This window comes from Colossoma macropomum, unplaced genomic scaffold, assembly GCF_904425465.1.
Source record: "Colossoma macropomum unplaced genomic scaffold, Colossoma_macropomum, whole genome shotgun sequence".
NCBI classification, from domain to species: domain Eukaryota; kingdom Metazoa; phylum Chordata; class Actinopteri; order Characiformes; family Serrasalmidae; genus Colossoma; species Colossoma macropomum.
In genome coordinates this window covers 1,372,608-1,385,791 of record NW_023496051.1, presented here as the reverse complement: position 1 = coordinate 1,385,791, position 13,184 = coordinate 1,372,608, and the positions used below count along the sequence as shown (strand labels likewise).

The following is a 13,184-nucleotide window of genomic DNA, read 5'->3' as shown; positions in this document are numbered from 1 at the left end:
TTCCTTTTTCTCATTCTGTGCATGTGTGAAAACAGAGCGCTGTCCAATATAGCAAGCAGGGTTTAGCAGAGCACCTGCAAGAGGGCAACAAAACACTTTTGGAGCGAAGCTGAAACCAACTACATGCTTGATGAAATGAAGAATTTGAATATTCATCTTCTAGATGATGCATATTTTAAGTTTTACATTACATTTATGTCACGTCTTCTTCTGTGAGTTTATCGGCCAGTTGCAAAGCAGTAATCTGATTATCTTCCGACTCATGCAGACGCGGCGTTTCAACATTATCTGATTACCCAAGTGCATGTAAATGTGTTGAATAAATTACTGACAAAATCTGATTTTCTGCAGTTATCAGATTATTTCGTGCACGTTTTATTGTTATAATGAAATCTGCAAGTGGCACATGGCTGTATTTGCATCTCAGCATAGACAAAATGAAAAAGCTAATGAAATGAATCTACATCTGGAATCTACTCATGTAATCAGATTCATTTCCAAGTAATTTGGTCCATTCAGTACGAAGCGTTCACATGTAAAGGGCAGCTGGTGTTTTCAAATAGTTTAAATAATCTGAAAGTTACAATGACAGTGACTATATACTTTGTTGCATGGCTATATAAATGAACAACTATTGACATTTACATGCTCTTTTTTGCATATCTACAGACATGCCATTGGTTTTCCAAGCACAGCCGGGCTCAAGCTCCCTAGGGTCTTCATGGCAGCTGGTGGTCCCAATGCAAGCCAAGTAGGCCGAGTGGGAGGCCAGAGGAGAGCGAATTCCATTGCCATGGGCGACGGATGGTGGAGTAGAGAGAAGAGACCAGCAGCCAATGACCCTCCTATTCAACCTTTTATGGTGGAAACCTCTGATGAGGAGATACAGGTGAGAGAAGGTGGAGCAGTACTGGCTAAAATTAGACAAGGACGGTAAGTGTCCTGTCGATTCCACCTCAGACTACTGAAGAAGCCAGAAACTCTTTCAACAGGCTTTAGCTTTTAGGCTATTCCAGCTTCAAGTTGACATGAAGTTAGAGGGGGAACTACAAATCTGGAAGAACTGGACATGATAGTACAGTAGTAGTGTGTGTAGTGATGCATGTAGTAAGCCAACATTAACTATGGAGTCTATGCCTTAATCATCACTACAGCTAAGTAAAGAAAAACAGCATATTTAGATCTTTTCTGAAGATACTTTAGATTTATTTTTTTTTTTACTAAAATCTAGAATCTAATCTTGGGACAGATTGTCAAAAAGTGTTGTAGCTTGTAATGTCTCTTATGGTTCCGATGATCTTAATGCTCTCCTGTCCCATCAGGACCTCCACGCGAGGCTGGACAAGGCCCGACTCTCTCCTCCTCTGGAGGACTCCCGCTTCCACTATGGCTTCAATCCCTTGTACCTCAGGAAAGTGATCTCCTACTGGAGGCACCAGTTTGACTGGGAGAAGCAAGTTAACGTCCTGAACCGCTACCCACACTTCAAAACGAAAATCGAAGGTCAGCCTGAGCTTATGCACAAAATATACACCGATCCGGAATAACATTATGACCACCTCCTTGTTTCCATTTTATCAGCTCCACTTACTATATAGGTGCACTTTGTAGTTCTACAGTTACAGACTGTAGTCCATCTGTTTCTCTGCATACTTTGTTACCCCCCTTTACCCTGTTCTTCAGTGGTCAGGACCCCCATGGACCCTCACAGAGCAGGTACTATTTGGGTGGTGGATCATTCTCAGCACTGCAGTAACACTGACGTGGTGGTGGTGTGTTAGTGTGTGTTGCGCTGGTCTGAGCAGATCAGTGTCACCTCAGTGTCACTGCTGGACTGAGAATAGTCCACCAACCAAAAATATCCAGCCAACAGTGTCCTGTGGGCAGCGTCCTGTGACCACTGATGAAGGACTAGAGGATGACCAACACAAACTATGCTGACACACATGACCTGCTGTCTCTGACTTTACATCTACAAGGTGGACCAACAAGTTAGGCATGTCTAATAGAGTGGACAGTGAGTGGACACAGTGTTTAAAAACTCCAGGAGCACTGCTGTGTCTGATCCACTCATACCAGCACAACACACACTAACACACCACCACCACGTCAGTGTTACTGCAGTGCTGAGAATGATCCACCACCCAAATAGTGCCTGCTCTGTGAGGGTCCATGGGGGTCCTGACCACTGAAAAACAGGGTAAAAGGGGGCTAACAAAGTATGCAGAGAAACAGATGGACTACAGTCTGTAACTGTAGAACTACAAAGTGCACCTATACAGTAAGTGGAGCTGATAAAATGGACAATGAGCATAGAAACAAGGAGGTGTTCTTAATGTTATGCCTGAACATATTCATATGCAGTCGCATGCATGTTTTATTGATTTGCTAAGTGAAAATAAGATTTTTTTGGCAAATTTCTGTGCACAGTTGAGTTTATCATGTGCTGTAACTTTTGCACAGGAAACATTTTTTGTCAAATTTTCCCCCCAATTAATTAAATTCAGCAAACAAACAGTAATGCAGTGGTGAACTGTAGATGATGTGTTAAATTATTTTCACTTAGAAAATCAACAAAATGTCATTTGACTGGGGTGCACAAACATTTGCATATGACTGTGAATTGACTGAGGATGGAGAATTTGTCGGGAACTGCAGAAACTACATATATTGCAATGTAATTTTAGGCACAAAACTGTTCCAGGCAAAGAATATGCACTATATGGCCAAGAGTCTGGGGATGCTTGACCATTACACCTGTATGAGCTTGTTAGACATCCCATTCCAAACCCATGGGACATTAATAAGGAGTTGGCCTTGTGCAGCTATAACAGCCTCCACTCTTCTGAGAAGCTTTCTACAAGATTATGGAAAGTGTCTGTGGGAATTTGTACCCATGTCTTCAGTGAGCTTGCTTTGTGCACAGGGTCACAGTCATGCTGGAACAGGAAAGGGTCTTCACCAAACTGTTGCCACAAAGTTGGAAAGATATCATGGCGTGTCTTTGTGTGCTGTAGCATTAACATCACCCTTCACTGGAACTAAGGGGCCCAAACCATGAAAAACAGCCCCAGCTCATTATCCCTCCTCCACCAAACTTTACCGTTGGCACTAAGCATTCTGGTAGGTAGCGTTATCCTGGAATCTGCCAAACCCAGAGTCGTCCGTCAGTCTGCCAGATAGTGAAGCATGATTCATCGCTCCAGAGAATACGGTCCACTCCTCCACAGTCCAGTGGTGGTGTGCTTTACACCATTCCAGCCAACGCTTGGCATTGCGCATAGTGTTCTTAGGCTTGTGTGCAACTACTCCTCCATGGAAACCCATTTCCTGAAGCTCCTGACACACAGTTCTTGTGCTGTTGTTGCCTCCAGAGGCAGTTTGACAGCACTCTGTAGTGAGTGATGCAACAGAGGATAGGCTATTTTTATGCACTACGCACTTCAGCCCTTGGTCAGCCCTGCTCTGTGAATTAAGGTGGCCTACATTTTCATGTCTAGACATTGGACAATAGCACTTACAAGATCCAGCAAGACTGAAATTCATGAAAAGGCAAAAATGACATCCTATGACACATTTAAAGTCACTGAGCTCTTCAGTACGACACATTCTACTTTCCAGTGTTTGTCTATGGAGATCGCAAGGCTACGTGCTTGATTTTATACATCTGTAAGCAATGAGTGTGGCTGAAACACCTGAACTAAGTAAATAGGAGGTGTCCACATACTTCTGGCCATATAATGTATGTGTGCATGCATATGTACATGTTTTTTCCTTTTTGGGCCATTGCAGGCTTAAATGTACACTTTGTCCACTGTAAGCCCTTTGGTGCTGCTGCTGGCCAGCTTGGGAAACCCCTGATGCTGCTGCATGGCTGGCCTGGTTCTTTTTACGAGTTTTATTGGATGCTGCCACTCCTGCTGACCAATCAGGACGACCTGGTCTTCGAAGTCATCTGCCCCTCTATTCCTGGCTATGGCTACTCTGATGCCCCAGAGCTTGAAGGTATTGAAATATATTGTAGTAATGATTAATCTTTCAAATGTAAGCTAAATATTCAAACAGACATCACATAAGCAAGTCTATTGAAGATGACTTAACAACTCAGTGTAGTGTATGATGGTTTAGCTATGCACTTTGAAAGATGCTAACTGGGAGCTATAGGCCTTTATTACCTGTTAGCTACATCAGCCTTGTAGTCCTGCTGCAAAACTAATGAAGCAAATTCCATAGATCAGATCTATTGCCCGAACCCCGTAAAGTTCCCTCATTCTCTTAGGATTCAACACTCTGGATGCAGCTCGAGTCTTTCTGAAGCTGATGGAGCGTCTGGGCTATTCCGAGTTCTACCTGCAGGGTGGCGACTGGGGCTCCATCATCGCCACCAACATGGCTCAAATGAAACCGGAGTAAGAGCTGCTAGTTTACCTAATCGACTTCATTGTTTTTCGTTAATATATGCTCATTCTGAAATTGATGCCTGTGACACATTCCAAAAAAGTTGGGATGGGGCATTTTAAGACTTCAAAAAACATCTGAAATCATGCGTGGGATCAGGAATACTTTGACAAAACATTGTCAAGAAACATGGCTCGTCACTGGATCCACAAATGCTGTACTGTGGCTGCCCTATGCACAGTGGAAGCCATGTCCAGAAACGCCACCGACTTCTCTGGGCTCAAATTCTTCTAAAATGGGTTGATGCACAGTGGAAACGTGTATTGTGGTCTGTCTGAATGTTTATGGAAATAATGGACATTGTGTTGTCCGGGCCAAAGAATAAAAGTACTATCCAGATAGTTACCAGCAAGTTTAAAAGCCAGCATCTATCATGGAACAGCAGTAGGGTATGAGTGGGTAGCTTGCATATCTGTGAAAGCACCATTAAGTGTATGTACACATTCTGGAGCAACATATGCTGCCTTTTAGACTCTTTTTCAGAGACATCCATGCTTTTTCCAACACAACAACGCTAAGCCATATTGGGCACATGTTACAACAGCATGGCTGCATAATCAGAGAGTGTGGGTGCTAGACTGGCCTGCCCAGACCTCTAGATGAATGAAGGCCCGTCCGCTTTCAAAACTGGATCAGTTGGTGTCTTCAGTCTCCAAACATTTATTAAGTGCTGTGAAAAGGAAAGGTGATATAACACAGTGGTAAATGTGCTCCTGTCCCAGCTTTTTTGGAATGTGTAGCAGGCATCAAATTTGGAATAAGCTTATATTAAAAAAAGAAACAAAAAACTTTCTGCTGTCCCAGCGTTTTGGAATAAGCTTTGTAATTGTTCCCTCTCAATTGCGTTCTACTGCTATTGCACTGAACCCCACAGCTGTGTGAAGGGCCTCCATCTCAACATGTTTCCCGTTACCAATGGAAACCTGGTCGTGCTGCTGTCTCTGCTATTGGGCTCCCACTTCCCCTCTCTGGTGGGCTTCAGCCAGGAGGATGTCAACCGCCTCTACCCCTACATACAGAAGAATGTCTTCTCCATGCTGAGGGAGACCGGCTACCTGCACATCCAGGCCACAAAACCAGACACAGCGGGTGAGCTGCCTCCACTGTATGACAAATGGTTTTAAATGGCTCATATCCTATATTTTTCTTGTATTTTCTTTTTGCCCTTGTGTTTGTGTGATTTTATGTGCCAAAAATGGTCATAATTCAGGTTCACATAACATTGTCTGACCTCCCTTTATCCCCTAGTATTAAACAGGCAGTTTTTATTACTGTTATATAGCATTCTATAAAGCAGTGCTGTATCCCTCAGCCTTATCGTTTCGACAGAATTCATAATTTTATAACATTTTCATGTTTTTATTCATCAGTGTTCTTTTTCTACAATACCCAGCATGCATTACACAAATACATCATACAACCATTGGGAATCCCTGTGGTGTCAACTAATCCTGAGCTACAGGGTAATAAATACAAAGCTAGCATAACTCTTACCTCAGTCGTTGAACAAATTCCTGTAGAAAACAGCGATTCTGTCATTATTCAGTACAAAATGGACACCAGAGACAAGTTTTTAGCCTTTTAGCCAAAAGTAAATGAGCCACACTGAGGTAAGATTTCTATGTAGCCAATTAGCTTCCTTGTCAACGTTTAGCTTTTAGCTTGTCTTCTTCGTTTCGAGTAATTTCTGTCAAGTTATTCATTCTCTCCACTGTAATGATGATATGAAGACACTTACTACACTAATACAGATGTTGTAAGATATTTAGCTTCCTAGCAGTAACATTAGCTGTCTAGCTTCCTTCTGCATTCGCTAGCTAACAACTAGCAAGTCCACTCCAAAGGAGCTGAGCTCTTCAAAACGTTCTCAAAATGCGTCAACAGAAGGGTGTTTTCCCTCTTTTTAACCCAGGATATCTCACTCTAGATACTACAGCACCACTGTAAGATGCAAGTAAGCATGTTCACAACAGATATAGTGATGGTAACATTTTTCATTTTGCCCAGACTCATTTAGATCAAAATGTCTTTAAGATTTTGGACTGGTTCCAGATGTCAGTTACAGAGACAGCCCTATGACAAATGCATTGGCCTCTTGGAAAACTCATGTACATGATATATTGACCCCCACTGATGAAGATTCATATGCTGATTCTAAGCGACGTATCAGTTTGGGTATGTATGCAGGAGCCTGAGCTCTTTTTATAAAGCTGTTTTCAAGATTTGCATACTGGCTCAAACCCTCTTCGTATACCTGTGTGTCAAGTTTGAAAAAGACTGGTCCAAGCACTGAGAATTTGAAGCTGGTTTTGTGACCTCACCCCACCCAGCAAAGGCCTCTGTGAATAGTAGGAGTGGTGCACTAAGTGCAATGTCACCTTCACACCTCAAGTTCACATAGAGTGACTTCAAGTGCTTTGGCGCCTCCTGCAGGCTGTGGGTTGAATGACTCTCCTGTTGGCTTGGCTGCTTACATACTGGAGAAGTTTTCCAGCTGGACTGACCCTCAGAATGTACATCATCATGATGGAGGACTTGAGAGGTGAAATCTCTATAGTAGCAGAGTATCTCATATATGTATATATAACACATACAACATTAAAACCACCACCTTGTTTCTACATGCACTGGGCATTTTATCAGCTCCACTTACTACATAGGTGCACCTTGTAGTTCTACAATTACAGACTGTAGTCCATCTGTTTCTCTGCACACTTTGTTACCCTGTTCTTCAATTGTCAGGACCCCCACAGGACCACCACAGAGCGGTGGATCATTCTCAGCACTGCAGTTACACTGATATGGTGGTGGTGTGTTAGTGTGTGTTGTGCTGGTGTGAGTGGATCAGACACAGCAGTGCTCCTGGAGTTTTTAAACACTGTGTCCACTCACTGTCCACTCTATTAGACACTCCTACCTTGTCAGTCCACCTTGTAGATGTAAGATCAGAGACAATAGCTCATCTGCTGCTGCACAGTTTGTGTTGGTCATCCTCTAGTCCTTCATCAGTGGTCACAGGACGCTGTTGGCTGGCAGCAACACGGAGGTGTTTAAAAACTCCAGCAGCACTGCTGTGTCTGATCCACTCGCACCAGCGCAACACACACTAACACACCACCACCACGTCAGCGTCAGTGCTGAGAATGATCCACCACCCAAATAATACCTGCTCTCTGAGGGTCCTATGGGGGTCCTGACCTTTGAAGAACAGGGTAACAAAGTATGCAAGACACAGATGGACTACAGTCTGTAACTGTAGAACTACAAAGAGCTCCTATATGGTCAGTGGAGCTGATAAAATGGACAGTAAGCATAGAAACAAGGAGGTGGTTTTAATGTTATGGCTGATTAGTGTATGTACACCTTTACTGCTCTGTTATCAGCATCTTGTATTTTCAGTCACTGGTCACTTTATGAGCTTGACCTACCGTATAGATCTAGGGTTAGACAGTATATTTGGTAATAAGGTATACTAAGGTGTTTCAAATATGATGTTGGTATTTTAAAATTATGCCATTACACGTGCCAAATTTCTATTCCATGTCTGTACAGCTAAATAAACTCCCATTTATATTTTAGATTTAACTTATATTAAGGGAAAGCTCATTGACAGGCAGCGCTAGTAGCAAGAGAAATCAGAGCCAGGAAAAATTTCAGAAAAATTAAGCATGATAGCAACTCAGCCACCAGAAAACATGTTCAATTTTGCCATTCACTCCTAACACCAGTCACATTGAGCTCTGAGACATCCTTTAAATAGGTGTCATTTAGCATCAGTTAGCTGGGAACCAGGCCTGCGCTGTAGGTTGTGGCACGTTTAGCCTGCTATCTAAGCTGTCATTAGCTTAGCCAACATGCTACTGTCCCAAACACCACAGAACAGGTTTGATTTCTACCACTCCAACACCAGTCACTCCACTTTTACTCTCTCAGACAGTAGTTTTTCATTGTCTAAACTTGTTTCAGTCAGAATCTGTTTGGGTCTGTAGCTGCTCGCTAAGCTAATGTTAAGTCAGCCGGTCAGGCTACAGATGAGCTAACTATGCACCAGCATAGTTAAGTGGATTCTAATGAAGTGAACAGTAAGTGTAGATCGACGTGTAATTAAATGAATGAAAGAATACTTTTTATGGCCACATGATGCTGTGAATTCTGTACCATTCCAGGAAATTCTGCCTTGATGACCTCCTCACTAATGTCATGATCTATTGGACTACGGGTTCCATAGTGTCTTCAATGCGCTTTTACAAAGAGAACTTCAAAGGAAGCCTTTGGAAAAGGGAGGACGCCAGGTGAGAACTTCACACGCCTCAGTTTCAGTCCTGTGGTGTTAGGAGCCTAGCATCTGAAAGTCCTGCCGAAAATCGATTTACAAATTCAAATTTCTTACCCCATTTCTTTCCCGCTACCCCAAATGCTCAGCCAAAACATGTATGGGGCCAAAGTTTGCCTATTTCAAGTGGATTTATATCTCTGTGAAGATGCATATAAACGTAGCATAGAGACGAGGAAGAGGTTTATGGGTATATGAGGAGCCAACATGCACCCCTCCCACCACACTAGGGTTGCCACCCGTCCAGTCTTTTCCATGGCCTGTATGTGCCATCAGTCTGAACAGATGACACTCAAAAGAACACAGATAAAGCCGGCATGCTTTAGCCAACAAACACAGCTGTCTTCTATATTTCCTTAAAAGGATTAAAATTTTCTGCATGATTAAATGGTTACAATGTAAACAGAGTCACTCAGAGTGGTTTGGTGTGAAATGCTCAGTTCTAGAGAAGCTTAGAGTCAGAGTTGTTCACAGTGGTGGTGACAGGAACCAGACGTCCACCTCTAAAAGCTCCCTCACAGAAGGTTACTACACTAAGTGTTTATGGATATGCTGCCTGATGTCTGGAAACACTGTTTTAACATAGTTTTGAGAAGGTTTTGGACTAAAACATACTTTTAAATCATGTAAATTCCCTGAAGGCTGACATGCAGACTGCAGGTCACATAGCAACGCACAGTCTCGCCTGGCTAGTAGCTATCGGAAAGGCAAAGAGAGAGATTTAAGATGTCGCAAAGCTGAAGTCAGCTGTCATTACAATTGTCCCGTTCCACCTTAAATGGTGCCGCATTTACGTTTTGGTGCCTCAGGCAGAATTTAAGGTGGAACGGGAAAAATTCTAACAAGAAGCTGGAGAATAAGAAGCGACTTCAGCCTCGTAAAACAGTCGAACGTTGAGAGACATTTTACAAGAAACTGATCTACTTTTGAGAAAATGTTTTCTGGCGGAGATAGGAGGAAAGCAGCTATAGGTAAAGCTTAAAGCAGAGCGAAGTAAGTGTGTTTTCGTTTATATTTTTAGCCTATACTAGAACATTACTGAGACATATTGGACATTAAATGTTGTGGCTCCCAAGGTGGTTTGATTTTTGTTGAAAGGACAAAATGTCTTTTCTTAACGTTTAGGTTGTCGACTTCTGACCTTACCTAGCTTTTAATGCAGAGGGAGCCGGTCGGATTTCTCGCTCATCCAGTTGTGTTTTTGTTATGTGCCGCCACAGACTGTCAGGGCGCTGCACTTCCGCACTTCCAAGTTCCGCCTTTTGCGTTCCGTCAACATTACGTTATAAATGTAATATCTAGAAAATCGATTTTTGACATTTGTGAATCGATTCAGAATCATCCACGTCCGCATCACGATGCATCTAAGAATCGATTTTTTCCCCCACCCCTAATAGTTATCCTTTGAACCTAGACATGTGTGAACTCATAACTGCATAACTGATACTTGCAGGACAAACAGCAGATACCAAAAACCACCACAGTGGACAAAGTTTACAGAACAATTATACATTATTTATACATTAATTATACAAAAAATTTTCCTCGGCTATTTTTGAATTAAAAAAACATGGTTTGAAATGTTTTCCTCTGCGTGCCGTAGAGATGCATTGAAACCAATACTGGTATCTAGTATCTCTCCAATACCATGCTGATTCACTCATACTCATATTTAATGCACTGATGCCAACATTTAATATCAGCTAACAAGTAAGCCTAGTGAACGCTGCCGTGCTAATGAACAAGCGGCTCAAGCTGGCAGTGGATGAGGGTCTCCTCACACAGAGAAGTGTTATTGACTCTACGGCAGTTGAACGCAAAGGTATTGGCTACTTTAAACATTCCACCTTGCCATTTTCCCACCAGACATATACTATGTAATTTTAGCTTGTTTTTAAGCACACAGTTACACCATGAAAACCAAAGGTGAACAAACACAGGCCGTCAAAACGGAGGCAAAAAAGTCAACATTTGCTACCAAAGTCCATATTTGTTGACTTTGACTGAATAGAACTGCAAGATATAAATGTTAATATGTTGATTTCTTATGTTGTCTTTGTAAAATAGGCTGTAGAGAGAGTGAACTGTCCTACCATGTACCTCACCGCCTGCTTTAGCTTCAGTGCACAGCGTGGCACAAGTTAGCAAAGCTACAGTAGCTCAGTTTCTCAGCATGTTCATTCAGTACTTTGTGTACAGCAAGTTGTTTTGAATGAAACAGCTTTATTTTAAATTGTTCATGGACAGAGCTTTCTGTAGCAGCTGTACTGTTGAGACAGATAAGGATCAAAACTATGAAATGTACTTTAGTTACAGCTGTAATGAAGTGCTTATCTGACGTGGAACAAAACTCACTCTTCTCCGCTGCAATGTTACTTGAAGAAAAGTAACTAATGTAGCATATCTAGCTTATGCACATCATTTAACTGTTAAGATACATTGCACTCATTTATGCTAATAACTACTTAATTCCAAGTAGGTTATCCAATTTTATCGGTACAGGCAAGTAACGTACTCATACTCAGTCCCTAGCGTGCAGCTAATTTTTGGTGCAACACCAGTGCTGCTTCCTAAAAAGAGAGCCTACAGCCATACATTCATTTTGTCTGAAGTGAAAATTAGTTGTCCAAATATTCGTTTATTTAGTTAATATGTCAATATTAGTCAGAATGCAGATCCCTAGCACACACTAATGACACACATAGGCCACTTACAAACAGTTATAGCATAAAAAAAACTGAGCAATGTTGAGCCTTTGTCTGTGTGCCCTCAGGACAGGTGTATACGTGCCCACTGGGCTGGCCGCCTTCCCAGAGGACCTGCTCCATTGCCCACCCCTGTGGGCTCGGCAGAAATACAAGAACATTGTGTCCTACTCATACATGCCCCGTGGAGGACACTTCGCTGCCATGGAGGAGCCGCAGCTCCTGGCTGATGATATCCGGCAGTTTGTGGCTAAAGTGGAGGCTCTGAAGAAATAGACTTTGAACACCTTAAAATGTGTGAGAGAAACGATTACATTTATTAGGGGTGAACAACCATCATAGCTCAGCTAGCACCGTTTTCTTCTATTTTCAATTATTTTGTTTTGTTTTTATTTGATTTGCTGTTGTATTATCAGTACTTCATCCTTACTTCATTCCAACTCTGACAGTAGAATCCTTGCAGTATGTGGCCATTTGAGCAATTTCAGAATAAAATTATAATACAAACTGTCTGGAGTGTTCAAAGAGTTTTTCTTCTGGACATGTCATCTGTGGAAGACACAAGAACATTAAGAATATAACTTAATATTTGTGATGTTTTTAATGAATGCTTTGTTCTTTGGTGGCTCAAAGTTGTGTACCATCTTCATAAAGTCTTTATGGGAAGATGAGATTTAAAATGACTTTCATTTTAAATGGCTGGTGATGAGCTGCGTACCTCAGTTCCTGCCTGTGGTCCAGGGTCACTTCACTAATGGTGGTCAGGAAGCTCTGAGTGAAGCTGGTAGGAAGCTCGCCATTCAGCAAGTAGGAAGAACCAAGAAAGTGAGTGAGTTTCTTCAGAAGCAGTGAAGTGCACCGTCTATGAGCAGCGTCTGGGTGTCTGGGAAGCGGTGAGTGAACACATAGTGGGAGCTACAGCTGGGGTTTACAAACAAGTGAACTCTATAATGATATTTGAAGTCTAAGTTGGCTGTACTTCATTCTACTATATTGCACTTTTTTGTACCGGTTTCACAATCTAGAACCACTAAACTTTGGATTGTGAAGGCTATAGTGGCATAGTGTGCTTGTGCTTTTGGGGCTGATCACATGGATTGTTTTCTTACAGTGTTTGTTCAACTACAATATACATTTGATAGCAACCACCTGGGATACTATAGTAATGGCCTAGCAACACTTAACAATCCCCTGGATACCATAGCAATGGCCTAGCAACACTTAAACAATGCCCTGGATACCATAGCAATGGCCTAATAACACCTTAGCAACCCCCTGGATACCATAGCAATGGCCTAGCAACACCTTAACAACCCCCTGGATACCATAGTAATGGCCTTGCAACACTTAAACAACCCCCTGGATACCATAGCAATGGCCTAGCAACACTTTAACAATGCTCTGGATACCATAGCAATGGCCTAATAACACCTTAGCAACTCCCTGGAAACCATAGCAACCGCTGAGCATTTTTTTTTTATTTAAATCTATTTTTAAATGTGTAAGTATAAATCAATGTTCATCACTTATTAATAAGAAAATGAACCACCTATAAATGAGGATGTTGGCGAAGTTTATTTGGGTTTTCAGTATTTTGTTTGTAAACGTTTAGCTGTGAGTGAAGAAAGCGGTGCATAAAATTTCGATTACAAAAATCATGGAGTCGACTCCGATTCTGATTCCAAGTG

At 42.1% G+C, this 13,184-nt stretch overlaps 1 protein-coding gene across 1 annotated transcript; it reads left to right on the top strand.

The window, feature by feature from the left end:
* Positions 1–721: 721 nt before the first annotated feature.
* Positions 722–11,772, top strand: LOC118804565 (epoxide hydrolase 1-like). The gene is made up of 8 exons (XM_036565065.1): positions 722–889; positions 1,323–1,503; positions 3,793–4,005; positions 4,280–4,409; positions 5,333–5,547; positions 6,892–7,000; positions 8,625–8,750; positions 11,565–11,772. Exons 1-8 carry the CDS (start codon positions 722–724, stop codon positions 11,770–11,772), a joined length of 1,350 nt encoding a protein of 449 aa, XP_036420958.1.
* The last annotated feature ends 1,412 nt before the right edge of the window (positions 11,773–13,184 follow it).

What these genes read in the sequence shown, in the direction of transcription:
- LOC118804565 (XM_036565065.1), top strand. Translation starts at nt 722, where the DNA reads ATGGCAGCTGGTGGTCCCAATGCAAGCCAAGTAGGCCGAGTGGGAGGC. An exon ending in CCTCTGATGAGGAGATACAG is followed by an intron (nt 890 to 1,322) that starts GTGAGAGAAGGT and finishes CTGTCCCATCAG; the next exon opens with GACCTCCACGCGAGGCTGGA. An exon ending in CACAAAACCAGACACAGCGG is followed by an intron (nt 5,548 to 6,891) that starts GTGAGCTGCCTC and finishes CGCCTCCTGCAG; the next exon opens with GCTGTGGGTTGAATGACTCT.